Source organism: Oryzias latipes, chromosome 14, assembly GCF_053564925.1.
Source record: "Oryzias latipes strain Hd-rR chromosome 14, Olatipes_Hd-rR_3.1".
In the NCBI taxonomy this organism is placed as follows: Eukaryota; Metazoa; Chordata; class Actinopteri; order Beloniformes; family Adrianichthyidae; genus Oryzias; species Oryzias latipes.
Window position 1 is genome coordinate 8,509,668 of NC_136250.1, and position 25,947 is coordinate 8,535,614.

At 38.8% G+C, this 25,947-nt stretch overlaps 1 protein-coding gene across 4 annotated transcripts in view; it reads right to left on the reverse strand.

Moving 5' to 3' along the window:
* Positions 1-672: 672 nt before the first annotated feature.
* Positions 673-25,947, reverse strand: part of cpeb4b (cytoplasmic polyadenylation element binding protein 4b) — a 33,066-nt gene continuing 7,791 nt past the window's right edge. The window contains exons 3-12 of one of the 4 annotated variants that reach the window (XM_078930671.1): positions 19,887-19,977; positions 15,088-15,138; positions 11,292-11,315; positions 10,127-10,297; positions 9,826-9,915; positions 8,619-8,737; positions 7,320-7,434; positions 6,968-7,149; positions 5,011-5,283; positions 673-2,391 (exon numbers count right to left, since the gene is read on the reverse strand). In XM_078930671.1, the coding sequence (XP_078786797.1) occupies positions 5,056-5,283; positions 6,968-7,149; positions 7,320-7,434; positions 8,619-8,737; positions 9,826-9,915; positions 10,127-10,297; positions 11,292-11,315; positions 15,088-15,138; positions 19,887-19,977 (1,071 nt within the window). In that variant the 3' untranslated portion in view covers positions 673-2,391; positions 5,011-5,055. Of the gene's footprint in view, positions 5,284-6,967; positions 7,150-7,319; positions 7,435-8,618; positions 8,738-9,825; positions 9,916-10,126; positions 10,298-11,291; positions 11,316-15,087; positions 15,139-19,886; positions 19,978-25,947 lie in introns of all 4 variants that reach the window. The other 3 variants (XM_023962923.2, XM_078930672.1, XM_023962924.2) reach the window with 3 other exon arrangements.

Sequence of the window (25,947 nt, forward strand, 5' to 3'; positions counted from 1 at the left end):
CTTTTCAGTCACGTGATACCGTAGTTGTTTCTCAATTCTTTTTTAGTAAGAACCCTTTCTTGTCACTGATCACACTTTGTTAGACAACACTCAGCAAAGAAATTTATTTTAGGAGCTTTTACTTTGCAGAAAATGAAAAAACAAAGGAAACTTAACAGTTTATCTACTTAAATCCCAAAAACTAAGCATTTAAAAAGATCTCAATTAGGAAATAGAAAAGGAACAGCCTTTAAAGAAAAATACAATTAGTATTCATTTATTTAAAATTCATATTTCTTGGCTAGGAAGAATGCTTTATTTCTCCTATTTTCTTTCAATAGATTTTCTATTTTTGATATTTTAGTTCTATTCTGTCTTTGTTTCTCTGTTTTATAGTTGCCAGTTTATTTTTTTAAAAAGGTTATATTCTTAAGTGTGGGGCTCCACTGTAACCCGACTGTGGGATGCTTTCCCGCAGTGAGAGCAGGCTCACGCGGAGATGGCACCTTTGGCCGACAAGGGCAGCCAATTCCTGCTCCGGCGCGTTGCTAAGTAACTTTGATGAGCGCCTGCATTGATGGCGGCGTTTTTAATGCGGTGATATCTAAAAACGGACGCTCCACACAGCTGAGCTGCACAGCCGTGAGGACGTGACGGCGGTCGAGGAGCAGAGCACAAACAGCAGGCAGCCCGTGTCATCACAGTTAAGATTTATTTCATTCAACATTTCACATTACAAATATTTAAAAATTATGCATACTGTTATAAATAGTTGGCTGCAAACAATTAAATAACATTAGATTTTTCTTTTTTGTTTCACTAGCACTTCTACAGACCAACTCCTAGAAATATGGACAAATCCGTATTACATAACTTAATTAGAAAGGAAAATACAAAAATAGGAACTTATAAAGTGAAATGACAATAAAAATTAAGGTGATATCTTAAGTAAAAAATGCTATTAATAAATACAACAACCTTTCCATACACAGTTAAAAACTATTGAAATCTTGCCATTAAGTAACATCATTAACAGACAAATATTTAAATATTTATTTTCCTTCAGAAAATGTGAACCATATATTGTGGAGCACAATATAGCAATTAGTAAAAACTAGACACTTTAACATATTAAAAGCTTCACCTCAAAAATATAACAAAAATCTGATCAAAATTATAAAAATCAATTATACATTCCAATTAAAAATATACCAATAAACAGCTAAATACATTGTTGACCTAATAATTACAATGCAGTCAATCACAGTAGCTTAAAATAAACAAAATAAGCAAATGAGCACAAAAAACCTTTAATGTTTTAAAAATAACTTCAATTATTTATATTAGTACAAATAGTTTGATTTCTTTTCTTTTTTACAAACACCAGCATGAAAAGGATTACAATAACAGTAGAAAATGACTGTGAAAAACATATTAACATCTTCTTTAATTAAATGTCTGCAATTAAAAATGGCATTAAAGAATTACATTGCAAAGAGTATTTTTGTTTTTTTTTTTACTTTTTTTTGTTTTTTATCTGGAAAAGGGTTCAAAAGAAGTATTGCACATAACAACTTGAAGTTAACTTGCAACATTTACCACATTCAAGTCTTGAAGTTCCCCTTCCTCCAGATAAGTCTATATAAAGATGAGTTCTCAAGTCTTCTTTTAAACAGTGTTCTAAAAGGATGCTCCTGCACTGCCACATCACTTTAAACTTATGGGTTCCTTCTGTTTTTTTGTGTGGATATTTTTATTCATTTATTTTTTAAATTTCTATCTCTGTGTCCTGTGCATCTTGCAGAGTTCTGCCAACTAGGAGATTGACATGAGGGGCGGGAGCAAAGGTGAGGGGGCGGGGTCTGGGTGTCCTTAACTGAATAGTTGGGAAACATTTGGTGCACACCACAACGATTAGTTTTAATAGCTAATTCATGTACTTTCTCTTTTTTTTCGTCATGCATGCTAAGGGTTACAATAGGTGCTAGCTGGCAAGTTCAAGAATATATATATATATATATTTATATTATATATATTTAATGTATATGTCTATATACTTTTTCAAATATTAAAATATCTAAACATCAAACATCCATTCTTGTGATACGAGGCTCAGCGTTAAGCATGAACCCGATTTTGCATTCTCCTCAAAACAAGTTCTGCTCCATCTATGGAGAGGAAACCAAGACAGAAGTTCTACCTTTGTGTAGCCATATTTAGAGACAAACAGATTCAAATGACGAGTTGTTGTTTTTTTTCCCGTTGTTGTTTTGACGGTTAGCAACCAGACTGACTGGAAACAAGTAGAGTACGAAAAAGCTAAGACCAAGAGAGGGATGCTTTGGTCTCTCCTCTGCAGATCTGAAGTCGCATCAACACAAGTGAGCACTTAGTTGTAAAGATTCCTCAGCACTGAAATGTATAAAAAGCATAATTGAAAATAATATATCTTGAAATCACTCAACTTTTTTTTTTCTTCTTTAAAATGAACATTTCCATATATGCAGATCTCTCAGTAACAAAAGTACAAAAGCTACCTTTCACAATGTGAAAAATTGAGGTATTGCAAAAAGGAGTTTCCCCATTTTGTGAAAAATGTGCCTAAAATGACTGTTGGAAAAAGAAAAAATATTTAGAAAAGTAGTGCATAATAAATGTTCATATGTGCATGACAAAATAATTTAGCTAGAAAACACTGTACCAAAAAATCAGCAGGCCATGTATAAAATTATTTTCTTTTTTTTTTGTTTTTTCAAACTCTTTTAACAGCAAATTCTTCACAAAGTGTTTTAACTTCTAAAATGCTCACCCACTGCACCCGCGAAACTAAAGTCCAGGGTGCGGCGACACCGCGCCAATATGAGGATTCTCACTAGTGTGTAAAATCAAGTTTCTGTACTAACTCCCTGACGTTTAAATGCTCGGCTAGAAGGTAGCCACTGAGTGAGTTCAAATGTCAAAATGAAGAAGAAAGGAAAATAGAAACCAAAGAAAAAAAGCATGTGAGGGTTGGTTTCACCCTCACTGCGGCGTTGTGCACTTTCCATTTGTTTTTCCCAAACCTGCAGAGCTATTGGAGATTTAAAAAAAATAAAAATAAAGGAGCCTAACAGCGCCTCCTCCACTTTGAGCGAAGGAGCTTTCATTTGTGTGTCTGTAAGCCCTGCTGGGTAAATAGAGGTGTTCTGATGGTTCTGATTCCGCTCTCCTACATCTGCAGCATGTATACTGTTACTACACGGACTGCGTGGATCATGTTTCAAGGCCAATCTTTGGTTTGCTGGAGTCCATCAGGGCTTAACAGGTTCAAAAATAAATGTAGAAGTGACGGATTTGTGGGAATGAAGATGAGAGTAACGTACAAATGATGAGTATGACCCACTACTGCACAGTCATCTTTGGTTCGCCGCCAAAGCCAGACGGGCTTTCAAATCTCGCCGCTGAGCGCAAACTGCATGTAGGGTGACGTGTGTGTAGTAGTAGAGCACACTGCAGACACTATCTTCATTTATGCTTTAAAAAACACTGGATGCTGAGTTGGACTAGCTTGGCAGCAGAAAGGACAGAGGGTTCGACGGAAGGAAGGATCCGCGACTCAGAAGCAGATCAGCGTTAGTTGCTACTTTAATGACTGGATGTAGCTCACTCTTGGGTGCAAAGTAGCACTCTGTCATTAAAGACTTGGGAGCATTGCACAAACACGTAAAAAAAAACAAAAACATATTCAGGCATTTCCTGTTTGTGGCAGTAAAGGCAGCCACTCGACCAGCCTTAGACCACTCGTCCTGAAGGATCTGGATCTGAGCCCTGTCATGTGCAAGCACAGGAAACAGGTTTTCGATCCACCGCGTAGCCGTTCTGTTAGCTGGGAGCTAGCAGAGAGCCAGACATGCAGAAGAGATGTGGGGCTGCTTTCATCTTTAATTTTTTCTTTGTTTTTCCTGCTGCGTCTGTAGCCTAGCCCACGCCATACGTTAACCCCACGCACTGCACAACACTCTGTCTGTCTCTAGCACAACCCTGGGTTTGATTACAAAAATAAGGAGGTGATGAAGCAAGTTCCAACAAAACTGTGCCAGTTACATCACTTTGTGTCTGTTGCAGCGCTCCCCTCTGATTTTAGTTCTAAGGAAAGGAGAACAGACTGCATTAATGTTTTGACTTGCTTTTCTCTTCTTCTTCTTCTTTTTCTACTGTGTTCGGCACATTAGCAGCTGAGTTTGAGGTATTAGTTTTTGCATGTCAAATATGAAGATCGAAACCCATCTCTGGTGTTGCTAAAAACTCTTTTGCAATTTTTTCAAGTAGCATCAAAATGTTGGTACGGTCTTGGAAATCATAAAAAAGCAGATCAAACACGTCGATCTGGGAGGGGAAAGAAAGAGTCCCTTTCCTTCTGCAGCGGGCCCTTTCGCTTCAAAGTTAATTACGATTTTGGCTTTGGTTAACTACAAAAAAGGATTTCATATACTGCGTCTTCAGTATTTAAACTGGAAATAAGTGCACTCTTCTTCAGCGACTCCCTTTTTTCTACTCAAAGTCCCACTTGCTCTGAAGCCTCCTGCAAACTATCTCCGAATCAAACTGAAAAAGGAACTCGCCGGTGTCGACGGCGTTTGTTTGTCAGACTGTAAGAAGTCTTTGCTACAATATTAAAGTCAACTGGACGACAAATAATGACTTTTTTTGGGCTTATATCAAAATGAAAAAGAAACTAAAAGGTTTTAGAAAAATATGCCAATTAAAAAACACAGTACCATACTCACATGTTAATTCTGATATATATATATTTTTTTTAAATCATAAAAATACCTTTAAAAAATCAAAAGTATAAATAAAATGATGTTACACATTTTTTTCCTAAATGGACATCTGTGTTTTGCTCCAATTTCTCTGGACATTTTTGATATATATTAACTTTAAAGAAAAAAATAAAAAGAATAAAAGGTTTTGATGAAGTTAGAGCAAAAGGAGGAACGAGCAACAGAAAAGTGCATTTATTTTTACAATAACTTGCGACTCCTGCACTACCTGCCCTCCTGCTCCTCTGTTGCCTCTCCCTCTCTGCAGATCCGCTCAGTTCCAGCGGAATGAGATGTGGCGGGGTCGGTCGCCTCCCTCTTTCACCAGGGGTTTATGAAATTCTCGCCCGGCACGCGAGTGGATGGCTGCCCAGCAGTACTCGCAGTAGTACTGCAGGCAGGTGACGTTGGCGCAGAAGAACGGTGCAAACTTGCCGCCACAGCGAGTTCCCTGGCACTCATCGCACAGCTGGTCATCCAGCACATATGGCTTCACTTCCACCTTAAAGTAGAGGACAAATCATCACATTTTTAAATGAACAATTGCTTTGAAAAATGTTACTTTTAAAGATCCTTAAAACTGTCCTGTTTGTGTTTATATTTAAGGAACAATATTTACGTTTTTTGCTTCAGGCTAAATTTCTTGCAGAGTCAAATATTGACAATAAATATTATTTAAAGGTCAAAATCCAAATAAAATTATGAAAATATTTTATTTTTACTATTTGAAAAGAATAAGATCTCAACAAAGTGGATTAATCATGTTTTCCCATCCATAAAGACATTTTGCAACAAGAAGCAGTGGATGCAGTTTAGTTTTCTCAAATAGAACTAAAGATTTAAAAACCCATTCAGAGAAAAAGAATAACATTTATTGTATTAGTCACCTTTAAAGCTGTAACAAATATGTCAGAGTAATAGAGTTTTTTTAGGCATGCTCCGTTAGGTTAAGCATGTCCAAAGTCCGGCCCATGGGCCAAATAAAACCCACGCTCTAAATTTCTACAGGTCTCTTTTCATAAAGTCAATAATACATTTGAAGTCATTCTTGTGGCAACACTGTCATGCGACCCTTCTGTGACGCTTTCTAGCTCGTTTCTAAAATGTCAACTGTAAATTAAAACGAAAAGTTGACAGTAAGGTCCACCAGGAAAAGTGGAAAGTGGCATAATCTTTCTGTGAAACATGATATAAAACTGTGTCTGTCTAATATGCCAAGATACTGGCTCTTTTCAAGAAGTTCAGCGTCAATAAGGACCACCAGACAACACATGCAAACAACAACAAGCAAACAGGGAATTACCGATTTGAAAAAATGACAGCAATTTGGGTCAAAACAATCTCTAGAAGCATGTGTTTTAATGTGAAAAAATGAAAAGTATGCCATTGCAACAAAATGTTTACTAAATAGTTCATTTACATTTATTCTTATTGTTATATAGAATGTCAGGCCGAATGGTTTGCTCTTAAACATTTGCACCTAAAGCAATCTGCCCCTCTTTGCAAAGGTTTGGATACCCTCCGCAAAAAAAATACAATTAAACCAAGCAAAATGAACAAGAACTTCTCCTTGAGAATAGTATTCTACATTTGTGTCGGTTTAAATCTTTTGTTGTCTCAGATTTTCATAAAATAAGCCAAATTGTTTTATTTCTCAGCAACTGGCCATTTTACTATTATTAGCGAGCGAATGTCAGCAAGGAACTTCCCTCTGCAAGACGTGCACATCAATTATGCAAATGAGTACCTGCTGCACCATCCATCCTTCCACGCTCTGATAATCTACATATCCACAGCCAGTTTCCCCTAACTCCTTTACGGTTATCTACTGTACAGAGAAAGGCAACGTTCTGCCTGGTGTGACTTGTCAAACAGTGCTGCAGATATTCTGGACTTAAACCGTTTTAGGGTCTGGACTTGATCTATTGTCCAGAGATGAAGCGCTTCTTCTGACGGCAAACAGAAACTAGCATGACATCATCAAATCTTTATATTGACAGTAATTTTAGATTTGCTACATTAAGGCAACAAAAACAGACCAACAATCTTCCATTGTGCAACGCATTGAACTGAAGTGGTTTACATAAAAGGAGCAGGAAGTGAGGTTGGAGGGGTACCAACTCAACAAGATCAGGGGCTAGGGACAGAAAAAAATAAAAAGAGACCTCTCTTTTCCTTCCACTCACCCGTTTATCGATTTCTCCATGCTGCAGCTGTACAAAGCGAGCACTGATAGCAGCAATGTAGCTCTGCTGATTAGAGAAGGCGACCCGCCCCGCTCCCTTGGGGTACTTCAGCTCCGGGTCGGTGTCAATGCCGGCGTAGCAAACCCCGCCGTACAGACGGTCCATAATCATGGCCAGCTCCACTGCAGACAGAGGCAGGTAAACGTCAGCCTGCCTTTAAACCTCGTACAGGTTTCATAGTTGGTTTGATTGTTGAAGAAGTTTTTTTCTTAAAGTTAGCATTTGGAGAAGGAGCTAAAGTCTGCTCCTTAAGTTATTTCAGCTCAAAAACTGATCAGAGAGACAAAAATACCTGCGCGGAGTGGACGAGGAACACCTCCCACAAAGATGGTTTTCCTGGGATCCAAAGGCTGGGAACCATCCATCACAAAATCACTATCATTCAGGTTCCAGGGCCGAATCTGGACCTGTCACAAACACAATTTACAGTTAAACAATAGTGAAAGTCATAAACATTAAGGTTGTGTGAGCACAGTGAAAAGAGGAAGAAAAAACAGAACAAACTACAGTTTTATCAAAGTTATCTCTATGTACAGAATAATCTGTTTGAGTAAGCAAATCAAAATTCTGCCATTTTTACTGCCCAAAGGGTGGAGGTTTACCTCCGGGACGAGGGTTAGGACTACCTGGACTTCACTTTACGTATGACTTGCGGATTTAGAATTATTTTTCTTTTCATCGCCTGCTTTACTTTAACATTGGGCTATATGCATTTTGATCATCTGGAACAGTTTCCCGTTTTCTTTTTCCTGCATCAAGTGTGTGGTTGTGCAGAAACAAATAATGCACACCAGCAGGTTGCAAACTTTAGTCAAACTCTATGGAGGCCGACACCATGGTGAGTTCTCTTGACCCCAAAAAAAAACTGATTACAACTGTGACACACAGCTTGACCTGGACCCGCACTTTTAATACTTGAGACTGGACTTGGACTTGCTAAAGGGACTGGGAAATTTCACCTTCTAGTTAAAAAAAAAAAAAGTTTAAATTAAAAATGTTTGTCTCCTAAAGTCGAAAAGCATATTGGTAAACAAAACACAAGACGTAAGAACAAATAATACAATCAAAGTAGGTCTGCACGATATACAATATTAACGATAAATATTGCGATAACGATATAACTTGCGATACACAAATATCAAAACAACCAAAAACATCATTCCTATTTCATTGAAACAATTCAAAGATTATATTCCAAATGACCTTCATCTACATAGGACATCTAACATAAAAGGGTTCCATCTGATTGGTCAACAGCGGAAAGGCATCCGTCTGATAGGACAAATGCATATATGGATTTATTTGATTCGTTAAATACTTCAAGCTGCAATAAGATGGTTTTGGCACATTTAAGGTAACCATTTCCTGCTCATTTTTGCCGTCTTTTGTGATATGCGTATTGCACAGCTTGATATTCCGATAACGATAAATTTGCGTTTTATTGTGCAGGCCTAAATCAAAGTTAAACAATTAAAACATTTTTAATCCAAACATTATAAAACAAAAGCGAACAATTGCCATTTTAAAGAATGACAGCAGTTATTATTTCAGTTACAAAGAACCATGCATTTTCTTCAGTGTTCTCACTGACTGGCTTGTCTTTGATTGTGGGGCTGGACACGCAGAGGTACAGCTTGCCGTCCTCCTCGATGCAAGCGTCAATCAAAGCCTGCACGGAGCTCTCATCCTGGAACAGCAGGAAGGCGTAGCCTGTGCAGAACATAGCACAGTCATTCAAACGCCTCAGGGAGTATTACAGGGTTTCTGGTAAAAATCATGACATCTTTACAGTTTACACAACAGCTTAAAGAGAGAGCAGATAAAATACCTGCTAAAGTAGAGAACGATAAAAAGTAGGGATGTCCCAGTCTGATCACGGTTTCAGACTCCATCCGAATCGGATGTTGTATCCGATTGGACATTTTTCTTGTTCTTATTATCATCCCCGCTATTTGTTTGAAGCTTATTATTACATTTACATTTTCCTACTAGAAGTCTGCTGATCATCAATGGATCACGACATTTTATATGGAAGCACAATGCGGCACTAGTTTGAGTAGGAGGAGCACAACAACAGTTTGGTACAGTTAGCGAGATTTTCACAGTTTCAGACGCCCGGGCTCCACTTTTACTTTTAATTAATGTTTAAATCTGACAGCAAGTTTCTCTAATGAGAATTGCTTTGTCTCCATGCTGCAGACAGAGAGAAGGCAGCCGAGGGATCGTCTACAAACTCCAAATAATCCCATAATCTTTAAAAAAAAACTAATAAATGCTTACATTGGCATGAGCTAGTCATGAATACTTATCCTCATATTTATGCGACAATAATAATTTTCAAAGAAAATCATCATAAAATGTTAAGATTTTGTAATGGAAATATGGGTGATCAAAAATGTTCAGTCACAAAAGTTTCTCAAATGACTAATTATCACCTATTTTACAATTTAATTGTTTTGTCTAGTTGATTGTTGCTGTATTTTTACTTGATTGGTCAAGCTACTTCACAGAAGTCCTCAGATTTTAAAAGAAAGTTTGTAAAATAAAAACCTGGGACAACCTGGATCTGCTTAATAAATCTGTTAATTTTTTTGTATGTGTTACGAAAGAATCAGGTCAGGAGTCAGTATCGGCAGATACTCAAAATCAAATGACTCAGGGTTGGGTCAGGGCCATAAAAAACCTGATCAGGACATCCCTAATATAAAGCCATTATATTATGTGCTCTGTTCTGACAAAGTCTCATCTTTATCACTTTAAAACTATTTGGAATGACACAGAAAGATAATTATAAATACCTTTAGGTGGGAAATAGGATTTACTCTCTGCTTTGTGAGGCCAGTCTACAAACAGGTGTCCAAAACGTCGGAAACTGGCGGTTATCTCATCTGAAACCAAACACAGAAGCTTCACTCAAAGGCACTATGCAGGATTTGAAAGAAAACCTTAATTTTAAAAAAGTGTACAGCAGAATTCATGTTCAGTGGAGTTCTGGAGGAGGTCCTAAATCATTTCCAGATGATTTCTCGCTGTACACCATCCATCAAGTTAGTTTCCCTGAGCTTAATTCTAGCAGAAGTATAGACCAAACGGCTTTACCTTCGTCAATATCTGGTGGCAGGCCTCCAACAAAGACCTTGCGGGAGTAGCGTTCCACGCGTTCTCCGTTCTGATGTGGGAAGCAGTGTGGAGAGCCCAGGCCTGGAAGACCCTGATCGCCACGCTCCTCATCAGGAAATCCATCTTCCATGGGGAAGAGAGAGGAGTGGCCTGGGGGGGAGGCAGAGGACAGAACAGGGAGTTTATGACCTTCAGCTTAAAAATATTCCTGTAGTTTTTTTCCAAAACTCATCACCTTTTATCGTTTTTTTTCCAATAACATTGACACAATACAGTTTTATTTAACCTCTTTAAATGCCCTTAAAACAGAACTGGGAAAAACAAAATCAAAAGGGAACATCTATAAGCAAATAACCTGCAGGGAGATTTCAGATACAAACAAAAGGGCAGCAAAACAGCTCAAATGGACAGTTTCAGAACAAAATGAACAGTGTGAAATCAAAAAGCTAAAGCTGTACAGAACATTAGATGATGAGTTCTGAGGTCTAGATTCCTGCAACTGAACCATCTGCGAGAACAAAACATGCATGCAGCCTGCAGGTGTTTAAGCAAACAAGTTGGTCCTCTTAAGCGGGCGAGCGTGAACAGTTGAACTGTGGAACGCATGCACAGTAAAGGCTAAGCTCACCCTGGCCTGTTCTTGCACCCGTCCAACCTGTCCTGAGCTGCTTTACAAAGATTTATCCTTAACTTCCATTGTGTGAGTCGTGTGTGTCTGTAGCACTGCGACTGCGCCCTGCGTGCTTCGCTGCATCAGTGACTGCTACCAAAACATGGTGCTCACTTGCATCACATGTTTTCGTTTTTTACTTGTTTTTTTTTTGCACGGCGGAAAGAAAAAGATGGGGATAATCAGGCAGAGTGAACCATACCGAGCCGTAAAGGACATTCTAACATAAAAGATAAAAAGAGAGAAAATGCTTGAGATCAATTCACAAGCTTAAAACAAATCCCAACACAATCATGCAGACAAACACGTCACTTCACTGTACAAAGACGAGAACGGTTCAAATCTTGTCACAACAAGCTGTTATAAATTGAGTCATAACATTTTATGTTTCCAGTGGGGGAATAAAAAAAACAAAAAAAGTCAACCATACATTTGAAAATCCTTGACACAATATACTGAGGGGTTATGTTTTACCTCGTCTTCTGTTATAATTCCTGGCTGCATGTGGAGTAAATCATAGAAGATTATGTTTAGAGATGGGCCCATGATTCACTGGAGCAATAGAAGTGCCAGGTGGTTCAGGACAATAAAGAGCTGATCTCTTTCCAGGTTTTTAATCAGCGTGGAATAATAATCAGTCTGCAAAGATGTCTTTACAATTGTGTTTTGCTTTAAAAAAAAATCAACAACAAAGGATTGCTTATTTGTTTATAAATGTGGGATTCAATTTTTGATCTGAGTGCAATAAAGCTCACTAAATGTTTCAAAAGGATAAAGCGATACCTGACGTGTTTGCTTCCTTCTCATTAATGATGCTTTCAAAATGAGGCTGCAGCGACTCTCATTATCCCAAGAGATCATTATTATGACAGGGCAAAGACAAAAATGGAATGAAAGGACGTCTTGGTTAAACGCCAAGGAGGGAAACACAATAGCACCTGTGGATATAAAAAGGAACTGAATCCAGAACTTAAAAACAAAAGTGCGATATAATATAGACAGAAGAAAATGTTACCATTTCTACAGTGAAAAGGGAAAATGTTGACTAAAGTGTTCAGCATGCCATTTTAGGTATAGTTATCGGTTGATTAAAACCCTTTCAGACACCTGAACTTTAACATATAAATGAAGCATATCTGGAAGACCTGGTAAAGAACAGGAAGTGCATCCCACAGTCACAGTAAGCCACAGTCACAATTGTCGGTTGTTGGGCCGGCACGGCCTGTGGACGATCGTAGAGGGGAGCGACCACATCTTACGGGGAGCACAGGTGTGTCTTGTATAGCCACCTCCAGGAACATTATGAAAATGGAATGTACCATTATCATCGTTGTGTTAAGGATTTGTGAAGAATTCATAAGGCTAGTGCAAGTGGCATGCACCTATGACCTACAAGCGATGGTGTCATACGGTACTTTACACCACACTCTAGTCGTCAATAAGGTGTTGGGTACTTACTAACGCCGCAAGAATGCCACTCACACAGGGTGTACGTAAGCGCCCGTAGGATCCCTACGCAAACTATGCCCTCAATTGTCTCATTTCTGACAATCACTCTGCACACAAGGAGCACGCACTTATCATGTAAAGAGGCCCCTTGCACAGTTCACAGGATTTGGGGGGTCTAGAAAAATGAATCATCTGTAGGACATGCCGGTGTCTCACCTAACCCTTAGATTCTGTATAAGTGTTCGCTCAGAGAAAAAAATTAAGCATGAACATTTTTGCTCTAAGGGATCACCGAGCGGGTCTCCAATCTTGTTATTTTGTGAGAGGCACCTTTGGGCCCCATACAGGTTTTCCCCCTATTTCCCACAGACAGCCTGCATCTACCCGTTAGGGCGGTTGTAACGAAGGCTTTGAGTTTCCCAATGTGCTGACATCCACAGTCATAGCCCAATGAACAGCAACACTTTCCAGTATGACACTAAGACAAATATGATATGTTAAGATCTTACTGTAATGTGTGTATTACACAGGGTGGGCGTGGTGCACAGCTTAAGTAGTTGCCTCTGATTGGAACATACAGGTTCGGTTCCCGCTCTGCCCACACATGTGTCGAAGTGTCCTCAGGCAAGACACCACACCCCTCACTGCTCCTGGGTTGGTGCCAGTGTTCAGCAGCAGAGCCACCATCAGTGTGTGAATGTGTGTGTGCCTGGGTGTAGGGGACTTCAACTGTAAAGTGATTTGGGGGTTCAAGGAAGGTAGAAAAGCACTTTTATAAATATACACCATTGACCATTTTATTATCACTACATACAATATAAAAACATAAAGATTCGCAAAACTATGAATAGGATTAGGATGAAACCCCAATTATTCAATCAACACAAAGAAAATGGAAGGCATCAAATGTAGGTTGAGGTCAATGACATGACTGGAGTCAGGCTCAAATCTGTCTGCCGTGTGTTTCCATCGTCCAAACGTTCCCAAAGATTTGTAGGGGTTTTTCTGAGCATGATAATAGTGTGGCTATCTTTGCCAAGGGAGTTTGTTCACAATAAACTGAAGTAAAAGATTTAAATTGACGACTGTGCGCACCAACCAATCTACTTTTGAGAAAAAAAGCGAGGGAAGAGAAGTGGCCAGAACACGAGAGAACAATAATCCAATCTACCTTCAGTGCACTTTCCAAACCAGATGGACATTAAATCCACTGGAGAGGTTAAAGAGAGACAGAAACACAAGAGAGAAATAGATGCAGGAAGAAGTACAGAAAAGGAAATAAAGGTGCATGTGGTAGAGAGGAAATAAAAATGGGAGGCTGAGGAGAAATGAAAAGATGAAAAGCTGCATAGAGCTGAGAGAAAATGAAAGTGACTAAGGAGAGGAGGGATCAAGGGAATGCAATCTGTGTATCCTTCATGAGGTGGAGAGAAAGAGGGTTGGTGTTCGGCCTTTATCCGCTGGCACCATCTGTCTCAGGGGCTTGATGACAGCTCCTGACCATGTGATGTCACCATGGGAACCATTGGGCTTTTCAGGAAACCAATGGCTTCTTCCATTTTACATCCGGGGCCAAGGACCAGACACAGTCGCAGTAACACACAACCATTAGACAAATACTGCAAACAAACTGCTAATGTGGAACAAACACCCCAGAATTGGGAGCAGCAGTGAAAACTTGGCTTATCACAGATAAATTTACCGTTCCCCTCTTCATTCATTAACAAAATTGTCAAAATAAGGCAAGATGATGATATGGAAGTTTCCACACAGGTTGAAAAGGTTTTTAGCAAAAATAGATATCAGATATCCAAAAAAAACCTGTTTGAATTTTTATGGAATATGTAGAGATGTGCAAACAAAAAAAGAAAATGTAAAAGAATGGGAGATGTCTCACAAAGAAGGGGAGGGATACTGCTCACTGCAACATGCTGATATGCTACATAATCTCCCTCCACCAGCCTTTTTTGGCCTATGAAGAACCCCAAACCAATCACATTACCTTTAAATACACATTTTACTGTGTTCATTTGATGAAACCTTATGCTGTCAGAAGCGATATTGCTGACAAATATTTGTTTTGGCATTGGCGCTCATTTAATTGCTGACTTTGACGGGATAACTGACTTGTGAATTTGGTTATAAGCGGTAGAAATGGTCGGGTCTGTTGTTTTTGAAGGCAAATTTTACAGGTATTTCTGTGTACAGGAGGGCAATCATAAAGTTTCAATGATGATGTTGCTCTGTACAAGAGACAACCGCAAGATAGAATACAACCTGGTTTAAAAAAAAACAAAAACACATCACCCAGACTCACAAACAGACTATGCACATTCACAGTTATAAAAATATTGTGCTGGTATTACCTAGGTACCAAAAACAGACATCGCTAGCTAAACTATACATTTTGAGACATGACAATCCAGAGACCATAAGGGTTCCAAAACTAGTTTTTCTTCATCTTCAAGCACTTTCACCTGCAATTCTTATTACACCAGATGGGATTCGCGCATCAAATCTGCGTCTGCCGACTGCTTTACTACGCCTTGACACCCCGGCCGTAGAGCAACCACCAACTATTTTCTGGACTTAATTCGTTAATAATTGACAGATACATTCAAGGCTGAACATTTTTAGAAGCAATTTCTTTTTTTAAATCAAAGGAACACTTTCACATAAAACCTACTAAATATTTTCTAAAGTGATGATAAAAGATATCCGGATGGTTCCATTTAAATGTTTCACCCTCAAAGACATGTTATTTTCACACAAAGTCTGCCATGTTAGTGGACCATTAAGGACTGAAGGGACCGTTACGTACCATTGAGGGGGAGAGGGTTGTCCCCTCCTGGGTGGGGGAACCCCAGACGACCTAAACAAAAACATGGGGAAAAGGGGAGGGTTAGAGTTAATTGTAAAATTTGTCAAGCAATTTAATTTCATCAACATATTTCAAAAGGGTCCAAAAATGTAAATATTTGTGTTCAAACAGGAAGGTAACAACAGATAACAGATCAAATGATGTCAAATCAGACAGCAGATGAATCGCCCATAAGGAAATTCTGATTTTAAAAAATGACAAAGGAGCAACATTTTACTTAATCAGTCGTAAATAATGCAATTGTAATCTGCATACATATAAATTAGGAAAAACAAATCATGACATCAGCTTGATTTCCAGCTGTTTTCTTCATTAACCCAATTACTACCAGTAGTTAATATCAGGTTGTAGAAAATCATTAAAAAATGTGGGTAAGCCATCTAACGTTATAACATACTCCCTTATAAAATGATCAAGCTCCAAACTCAAAACAGTGTGAGGACTTAATGCTATGGACTCCATCAAGACAAGGGACTGCGTTTCATTTACTTACCTGGTTTCCAAACAAATGAAAAACACGGGGAACTGGGCACCCCCTCCCCTTTTTTTTCCATTTCATCATCCACCACAGTAAAACAACACACACACTCACCTGAGCACAGGTGCCAGCTCACCATTGCACAAATGGTATGCATAACGGAATTATATGCTAGACGATTGTTTGTTTGTCAATAAATACCAGGTTGGAGTGATTACGGTTAACATTTAGTGCACTGATAAAGCCCCAGCTGAGGTTGTTCCATTTTGCTACACAATTAAAAACATGAAACTAGACAACAACAACAAAACTAAAATAATCAAAGATTATTTCAGTCCAGTTTGCTTCAAACTGAAATATTTTTAAGTGTTTTGTTTTTTTAACATCTTTCTCTGTGAGGCTGCCGTCCGTCACACTGACATTTTCTCCACAACCATTTAACAAACACACAACCCATGCAGCATCCACACAAGTGCATGTTATGATGCCAAAGAGGCGTCAAAGTTATACAAGGCCTGTTTGCAGCAGAGGGTCAGAGAGATGAAAAGGCTCCAATAGTGCCACCATTGTTATGTGGCTACAGACTGCACAGCGATTGGTGCATTCCAATGCCCCCCCCCCCCCCTCATCACAGGGAGGTATGCTGGCCCCTCCTCCACACCTTTCATACTCAAACGCAGCGTACAAAATAACACGACTACAAACCAAACTAGTTCTGTCCACTAAAAGTTATTTCATGAATTTAGACTTTATGCTACATTGAATAATTACAAAGTGTGATCATAAGTAAGTCCCTTCATCAAATGACACAGGTATGTGGAGACATTTCTTCACTACACAATTCATGAATTCATCCTCTTGAATTAGGAAGGTGATGAAACTGTTGGTGCCAATCGTCAGACCAACCAAAGGTCCCTGCAAGCACCACCCATCATGTTCGATTGAATGCTTCTCATAACCGGTGCAGAGCAAATGATTTCGCAGCATCCCTTTTGTGGAGAGCTGCGTGTGCCCCTTCCATGAACCTTATTCGCATGCTGCTGGCCGCACACAGTACACTAACAGTTAAAGCACATGGATGCACAAGCTTACACCACACACGGCAGTGTGTGTGTTTGTGTGTGTAAGCTTGCGGGGAGGCTGAACAGAGGGATCCTTTCTGTCAGTCAGGACAATGCTGGAAGAGATTCAAAGCCAGTTCTACTGTAGACACTTTGTCTGGCCTCGTCTGTTCCCCTGCTTCAATGCTTGTGCTTTATTCAATATGCTCAGCTGGAATGAAAAAAATGGTGCATTTTTGAATGTGATGTGTGCTGGAAGACGCATGCTAGTCATTTTTATTGTACTCATGTTGATGACAGAAAAAAGGTGTCAACATTTTATTTTTAAGTAGCTCCAAGCCGGATAAAAAGTTATTTAAATTATGTGCAAGCCAGAGCTACAGATATGAAAGGGAACATTTTTTACCGTGTTAATGCTGTGTGCTCATCTAGTGGAACAAGTAGGAAAAATGGATTTAAAAGACAGAAGAGGAGAATATATTCCATTTGACTTTGGAGTCAAGTTTCGCTCTTATTTAAATAAAATCTCAGAAAAAAACATCTTTAGTGTTTGGAGCAAAGACGAGGTTATTTTTACGGCAAGTTATAGACAGCAAAGTTAAGATCCTTGCTGGATGGATTCAGCCTCAAAAGTCCAAGGCTACAAAAACACAAGGTGCCACCAAAGAAAAATCTCCAATGTGTTATTTTATCTTGTTTTTCTGGCACTGAAACTGAAATCTGTACTGTACAAGGTTACAATACAATTTAGTATTTTAGCTCCCATACAGATTTTATTATGGTTGTACAAAAAAAAACATTTTTGCACAACCACAATACATTCAATTTGTTTTATGGTTAAATATAGGGATGGCGACTTCAGTTCAAGGTTTTGCCCCGCCCCAAAACCTTAAACTCAACTAAAGCCTTAAGAAGTCAAAGGCGTTTCCTGTCAAACAATGATGTTCTCCAGAACGACTCCAACTAGCTACTCCCTCTAAACCAACACACAACAGTCACCACAAAGTTGCTTCTGTCAGTCCACATTTCACCAACTATATTTGCTACACTGTAAAAGATAATAAAAATAAATAAAATGAAAATCTACATTTTAAAACAAATTGCTGCACTAAAGGTTTCAGATTTAAAATCTAACTCAAACTTTTGAATTTCTAGACTTCTCCAGCAACTCAAGTGAACTTGACTTAAGGATTCGAGAATTTAGTGCAGCCAGGTGCCTTAAAATGTAAAGTTTTCTCCTCTTTTTTTAGTGTATTTAAGTGTACACTAAAAATGAAAATATGGCTCAGTAATAATTTCACCAGCCTATTTTTGTTTCATTTTTGGCCAATACTGTTCAGGTATACTGCTAGGAGGTTTGCACTTTTCTGTTTTATAATGTCAAACTATAATGTAATAATATTATGAAGGACGAATCAAATAAAAGAGATGCCAAAATATAATGAAGATGTGTAACTTTTAAACAGCACCAACTATTAAATATTGATCTAGAACATTATGTTTGCATTACAAAGAGTGTTCCAATTCCTTCACTACTCACGACATAGTGCACCATAAAGGCCGTTTGCCATTTTGCAGAGCTGTCCAAATCTACATTTCCAAAATCCAGCGGCCTCGAAACTTCCAAGAAGTCTCTGCAAAAACTCGTGTGCATCGATGCTCACTAGATTGGAAAATATAGACCACAATGCGTTGTGTTCGGACAAATTTTTTTATCATCAGAACACAGTGAATAAATAAATAGCTTTTTTAAAATGTTTATATTTATTACATTATTACTTTGTCAAATGGTGATGTCATATTTGGTGTATAAAAAACAATAGTCAGCATGTTTCTGAATTGCATTAAAATCCAGGGATGCCCAGCACTTTCTAGTGGTTTAGGGGATAGGAAGTGAATTTGGACGTAACCATAGGTAACTTTTTAGTATTTAGTTAACAGTCAGACCCAAAAAGACTTTTTTTAAATAACAGGTTTGTTTTTTTTCATTTACAAATTTGTCCTTTAAAATAATACCATTTAAAAACTGTCAGTTTTTACTGTAATTTAAAAAATCTACTCTCTAAAAAAGAAATCTGATATGCTCCAGACCTGGAAAACTGGAAAGCTTCAAAAACTTGTTCAACAGGAGGAGTGAAAGCCCAACAGAAACCTGTGTTTCTGTCTTTGCACAAAAAATGAATCATTATAGTCAACAACACAAAAACCTCACACTCCTATTGTCCACAGTCTACTAATTAATCACAAACAGCCTTAATTTGCTGGACAGTCTAAAAATTTTATTAATATATACAACTGTTTAAAGAAAATTTGAATTTGAATTTTTTTCTTTAACTTTTTTTAAAATGTAAAATCTAAATTACACACATTTGTTGGTTTCTTTATGACCACACACATACACAGAACAATGAGGGATCCTGCAGTGGCATTTATAACCTTTTAGAAAGTTTGCTTTTTTTTTCTTTAAAAGAGGACAACAGGATAAAAAATGACGTAACCTTTGTTTCTGTGCACGCCTATCACTCTTGATCCTTGTTCTTGCTACATGCAAAGAGACGGAGCCCTCACCCCAGCGTACGGACGCTGGATCGCATAAATGTGGCAGCTTCATTTGCGACCATATAGCGTGTTCAAAAAAAACAAACCAAAAAAGTGGTTTCTAAATAGAAATCCTGCCTCAATATTCTTAATGAGCAAGAGAGAAGAAAAGGCCAAACACACTGCGCTGTGCACAAGTTAATTAGATACAGATCCTTCTCGGTTGTCTTTTTTTTAAACTATAATTATCATAATTACTGAATGCGAAAAAGAAAAAGAAGAAGAAAGACGGGTGTAATCTAAATGCTTTATAGAGTGACCTTCTGTGTTATAATAGGATATAAAACTAATAGATAGGCACTTATGGTTTGGTAAGAAAGTTCAAATCAGCTCGATGTTCTCGGACTAACGTGATATTAGGTGTGAGGCAGTTATTTCCTTTTATCTAAATATAATAAAGCAGCCATTACATGTGATCCAGGTGGGTTGTGTTTGACATAAAAGGCTAAATATGCTGAGATAATGCCTTTATTGAGGTCCTTCTTTTTAATGACACTGAATGAGTTTCTCTACATGGCAGATGAGACGGATTTGTCTTTCAAAAAAATGAAAGAAAAACAGAAATGTTTTTCATGTTGATAATTAACATCAGGACTCCTCACCTTTCAGGGTGTCTTGCTCTGCCCTCATGATGTCAATCAGGGAGCTCTCTAAAGTGTTCATGTTGAAGCTGTCAAATGAGCGGGTGCGTTCCTGAAAAACAGCAAAAAGAAGGGCATGTTATGCTTTTTTAGCAACTTATAGGCTTAACATTTAATTCTGATCGATTGCACTTTTTATTCAATAAAATACGCCCAAACAAACCCATACAGATGATTCTACTTACTTATTATTTACTCAGGTACTATACGCTTAAAAATGTTGTAAATGGCTTGAAAATGTGTCACAAGTTAAAAAAAAAATTTAAATAACCACATGCACTTTTTTTTTTATAACCTTTATCTTTCTTTCAATTTTAACCACACAAAAATTATAGATTTTCATTTGCACTTCTTGGCTTTGCTTGCTTAAATTTTTTTTTTTTTTTTTTAAGACTGCATAAACCTTTTACCAATTCTCCACCAGGAGACCCCCCCCCCTCGCTGCTTTAACAGCACACTTCTCCATCAGCAGAAAAAAACAGACCCCCTTCATTGCTCAGCTAAACTCTACATACTTAGGTGTTCAAGGATAATCCAAATCGTGCTTAAGTGCAAAATGAAGCCACAGTTAGACGGGTTTTGAGGCATCAATCCAGAGCCGCTTCAAGAACTGAGCCATCCTTGGCATACCAGCTACTCTGGACGGGCTTGCTCAAAAATGCGTACACACAATCACACCCTTACAGTATGCACTAAATATGCCAACAAGCTAAAAATATGTCCCGTACACAAACACAAGTGCCCCGCTGATAAGGTTTCTGCCTCGACTCCACCTCAAACAAATATGCAGCTTGTGACAACAGCGAGTCCAAATGACAAACCTCTTCAGCTTCCTTCAATTGAGCAAGAATATAAAACTTATATTCATATTGTTTTCCTCTTTTAAATGGGGTGAATGGCTGATTTCCAGCTTCGTACGCATGTGATGATGTGCTCCTTCCTTCCTCCTTTTTTTTTAATGCTCTTTCCAGTCATTCTTTGATGAATGTCACCTCAAAAAAGCAGAAATCCTTTTGAGTTTTTGTTTTTTTAAGTCCCCTGCTGACTACAAGTTCCCATAGATTTTACCTTCTGTCTCATAAAGTTATGCCAAATATAGCTTTTTGATAATTCCAGTGTTTTGCTTTAAAAGATTTGCAGGTGCTTCCGGCACAAATTTATAAGGAGTTTATGCAAATGCAGGGATTTAGTTTGTAGAACATCCAGAAGCACACCAACTCCAAAGTGATGATATTCAATAAACTGGGGGCAAAGGGGCTGCTTCTCTACAAGCCAGATGAGACGTGTCTTTAAGGCTTAGAAACATCCATTTGATCAAGTCAGACAAGAAGCTCAACACACCAGAGGACCATCTCTCTGCACCAACATGACCCATTTTCTTCGGAAGAATGTGGCGCATAAATTCAGAGTGTTAATGAGCGCCACTTTTTCTCTTTCCAAAGTTTAAAAGCGGAACTGAAAAAAAGGAGCATTCATCCGTCCAGGTGTATTAACCATTTACTGCCATTGTTGGCTGCACAGAATTCTTGCCATTCTGTCTAAAGGCAAACAATGTTTAGTTGAAGACACACAAACCGAGACCTCACACCGAGCAAAAGCACTTTACTCAAAATGGGAGATCTGCAAGTACCACACAGAGAGACATTTACCGTGTGGCATTTTTGGGGGGAATTCACCTCCTCTGAAAAGCCTGACAAACATCTTGACAAGAAGATCAACACTGCGTGATCAGCTCTGCCCTCTGTCTGACAGATGATTGTCAGGCCTTGCACAACAGGCGTTGCCCAACAAGTCAGTCGTCTTGTCAGTAATCAGGATTGCCACTTTTGCTTCAAACGTGTCTTAGCTCTCCAGGATTTATCCAGCTCCAGATCCTGCATAACTGTAGGTAATGTCAAGCAAGTAACTTTAATAGTAGAGCCACTCAATTGGGGAAAAAAAGAAGAAAAAGGGGAGAAAAACACGCTCATACCATACTGTGCTACCATGAACTCGGCAGGGGTCAAAAGTGAAAGGGTTCAAAAAAACAGACCTACGTCTGTGAACCACATGACTAAGGGTCCACACGGCAGTCAGCTTACTTTTTCAGCCAGTCTCTGTGATGTGTAGAGGCTCCTTAATTCAATCCTTCCTTTTGGTGTCGGATCAGCCGAAATGCATGGTGGTTTTTGAGGGGGGGGGTTGTGGCAAACTCGCTGTTGGTGGAGCCAAAACTTCTCCGATAACGCCATATTTTACCAGCGTGAGCTGGTACACAGACTTAACAAACCAACAAAAATCAAAGCAATAAATAAAATAGGACACACCCATCACACTCTCCCTTACAAGTCTTCTGTTGTCTTGAATCCCATTCTGTATATATGAAGGCTCGGGAAACAGCTTCAGGTCAAAAAACACTTCAATATGCGTTAAGGACTGATTTCCCCAATTGCATTCATAAAAACAATCGGGTAAAATAAAGTTACAACAACCTTTCAATATTTGAGACATTGCTTTAACAAGTTTAAGCAGCATTTTTCTTTAAATCCAAATTGAATTATGTAAAATACAAGCTTGTGCTTTGCACCTACACGTGTACAGATGGTTTTAGCAAAGAGTATTTTTTTCTTTCTATTTTTTCCCACAACTGCCCAGGATTAAATGTGTATGCACACATTTGTCTCAATATCTAAGGCAATTTATGTTATGTGAATCTAAAATCACCCGACAGCAGGCAGAGGTTATAGGGATGAACATAAAACATTTGCTGCATACTTTAGCGTTGAAAATATCAGAGAGGTAGGTCCAATAAATGGATTAAATATCCAACCATTTTGTGATTAAAATGACAGAGAAAATCATGTGCCCATTTTTAATGGTTAGTGAACGCCACAAAACAAACGGCCTCTAATAAGCAACGTTGGCATTTTTCAAAAAGGCTACTGTAAAGTGGCAGATTTTAAATGAATATACCATAATGTACCTGTTTATGGTCCAGCATTAATAATTAGATATCAAATCTTCACTAAAAGATTTGATTGTCCCGAATTAAAGACCACTTGTCACTAGGGGTGTAACGATACGCTAAAATCTCAATTCGGTTAGGTTCAGAGGGCTCGGTTCGGTGCATTTTGGTTCAGTACTGCTGTTTAACAAATCTGCCTGATATGTACTGCTATTTTGTGAACTATTATTTTATTTATTGTATGTGTTTTGCTGCAGGACACCTGAATTTCTCCCTTGGGAGATAAATGAAGTTGTTTTCTATTTTCGGCATTTTTTCGGTACAAAAAACTAAGGCGGAAAAAATTACTTACAAAATACATTTATTAGTTTTACCTAACAATAAATAAAATTGGCCTATGTAGGTGATCTGCTTTATTAAAATAAGAAAAATTATTAGCTGCCAGGCCCCAAAAACTTTGGAACACTGGCCTAGAAAAAAACATTTTAGGGGCCGTACACACCGGGACGAATTTCGCGTGCGATATTCGCCGACGTTTAACGCCTCGTGACTAAACAAAGGGCACCAATGTGAGTGTGCACAGCGACGCGAAAAAAGCTTCAAAGCGTCACTTTTTAAAAAACGCCTCAGGTTCGTTTTTTTGGTTTGACGCCCCGCGTCGATAACTATACGACCAATGACAGTGGCGCTTTTGCACACGTGTCTGGAGCTTCTGAAGTTACAGTAAATCACAACTTGGGGGCGCTCAAACACAAAACTGCCTTTCTGAGCACATATACCAGCGAAGAAGATAGACGCCAAGTAGCGTCTACACTGCCGCGAAGAAATAATGACGGACATACTAAAATATCCCCGAACCACCATTTCAAACACCAGTTGGAGCAACTGGTGCTTGAAATATTCATGTTTTCTTTGTATGATTCTGACAAGCGCGTAAATACTTGCTCTCTTCTTCTGAGTGAAAAGCGACTTTAAGAAGCGTAAAGTTGCGAAGCGCCACCTTGTGTACAGGAGTATTTCTTTTATATTAAGCGCCATCTAATGTCAGGGAATGAAATTGCATGTTCGCTCGGCTCATCATCAGCGAAAATCGCCTGGGTGTGAACACAAAAAACGTGCCGAAAAACGCTGGGGAATAACGCCTGGCGAATATTCGTCCCGGTGTGTACGGGCCTTTAACTTGCACATTTCTTTTCTTGTAGATGCGATTGTTACAGTCGGTGATGCCGTTTTAATTGCGTTAACAGATTGGATGTGTTACCTGTGGCGTACGCTATCTTTGTGTAACAATGTCAACACACGCCATTCGACTTGACCAATTGTCTTTTTCCTTCATGGATGCTAACAACAAAGCCGAAGTGTTCCCACACAGGTGAGCGTAAGGAGATGGGGGGGGAACCCATTCCTAGCCTTGCGTCTGCATTAGCCATTTGTTGACATGCTTACTGCCCGTAACCTAATAGCGTCTCGGAGGAAACTCTACTTCCGCCTCGACGCAAAGTTAATACCGTGGCGACCTGGGGGTTAGCCCCGCCTATAGCCACTAAGACTCATGGGAAGTGTGAAATCTCGTGTGTTAATTCTTCACCATCACTGGCAAAGCTATGAAGAGAAGTGAGGTTCATGTTGTTACGCTGTTCATGTGTGTTCAAAATAAATGGGTTTTAATGCCGGAAAATAGATGGATCAATCTACTTCTATGTCTACTCTCTCTCTGAGACTGTTAGAGGGTGTGTGGAGTATGGGACAAGGACAGTCAACGCAGCTAGTTAATTAGCAGCTCGGCTCTCGTTTGCCCGCTACGAGTGACAAAGCAGCTGGGTCGTTACAATGCAATATATATGCGGGGGGAAAAAGAAAAATGTACCGAAACAGTACAGAAGTGAACCGAACTGAAACTGCAGTACCAAAACGGTTCGGTTCAACTACGTGTATCGTTACTTGTCACCATTCACTACAGCTTTCCATTGGAAGAGAAATCAAATTGTACATTATGAATAAACTGAGAAAAAAACTGTTGTAGAAAGGTCTTATACCTTGGGGAGTGATTTTGACGTGCTAATTTCTTAGCCATGACGATGACCGTCCAAAAAAAAAAGGGCATTCCGACATCATTGTTGACAACGGTAACTCTTTAACGATTGACACAATCATTGTAATTCTAGCAGATTCTGAAGAGAGAAGCAGCCTTGCGCCGATATGCAACACTTTTTAGCAGTGAGGTGCTTACACAATCCTTGTAATTCAGCTGATTCCGTTGCCAAGAAAAGTGGCTTTGCGCTGTTCAGCAACATGTCGGTGCAAAGCCGAAATGAAAAGCCGCTTTTCTACGCGTCCGAATCATCTGATTCACAAAGATCATGTAAACGTTGAAGAGTTATTGTCAAAGAGTCTGTTTTATTTAGGTGTCGTCAGTGAAATTTCTGGTGTTAAAGGGTTAAAGACCTAACAAGTCAAATGAATAGCGACAGCCAGTCTGATCCTTTAAATATGGTATATGGTATTGCACAATGTGGGAAAAGCAGCTGTTTTCTGCAGGCTGTCGGACTTTAATATTTTCATATTGCTATTCTTCACTATAAAAGGTATTTGTTTGAGAAAAAGAGAGAAAAAAGGAATGAAAATAAACATGTGGACGTAAATGTCTTCAGGTTAGCCTTCCCTCTCCAACGAGGCTTAATCTTCCACAGACCTTCGGCAGGTTTTATTGGCACATGGAGAAGCAATTAACAATTTACTGCAGCAGGGTTGTTTCTGCAATTAATAATCCTACTTTTTGTTGATTATTGATGAAAAATGGCAGCCATAAGAGCTAAAAAGGCTGAAGTAGATGACCCAAAGTCTAGATTGCTATAGGTCAATTTGCTTTTTAATTAATCATATGTAAATTAACCTCCAAGTGGCTTTAGAAGACTGCTGGTCTGTTCATCCAGCTTGTCCAGTTTCTTCATTGCAAACAGAATTTAGTTTTGTTTTCTGGTTTTATTCTGTTTTTTAAGGTTTTCCTTGACCCTCTTCCCTGACATCCTTCTTTATTAGCACATAAAGATCTGGCTTGACATTTTAAACAAAAATATC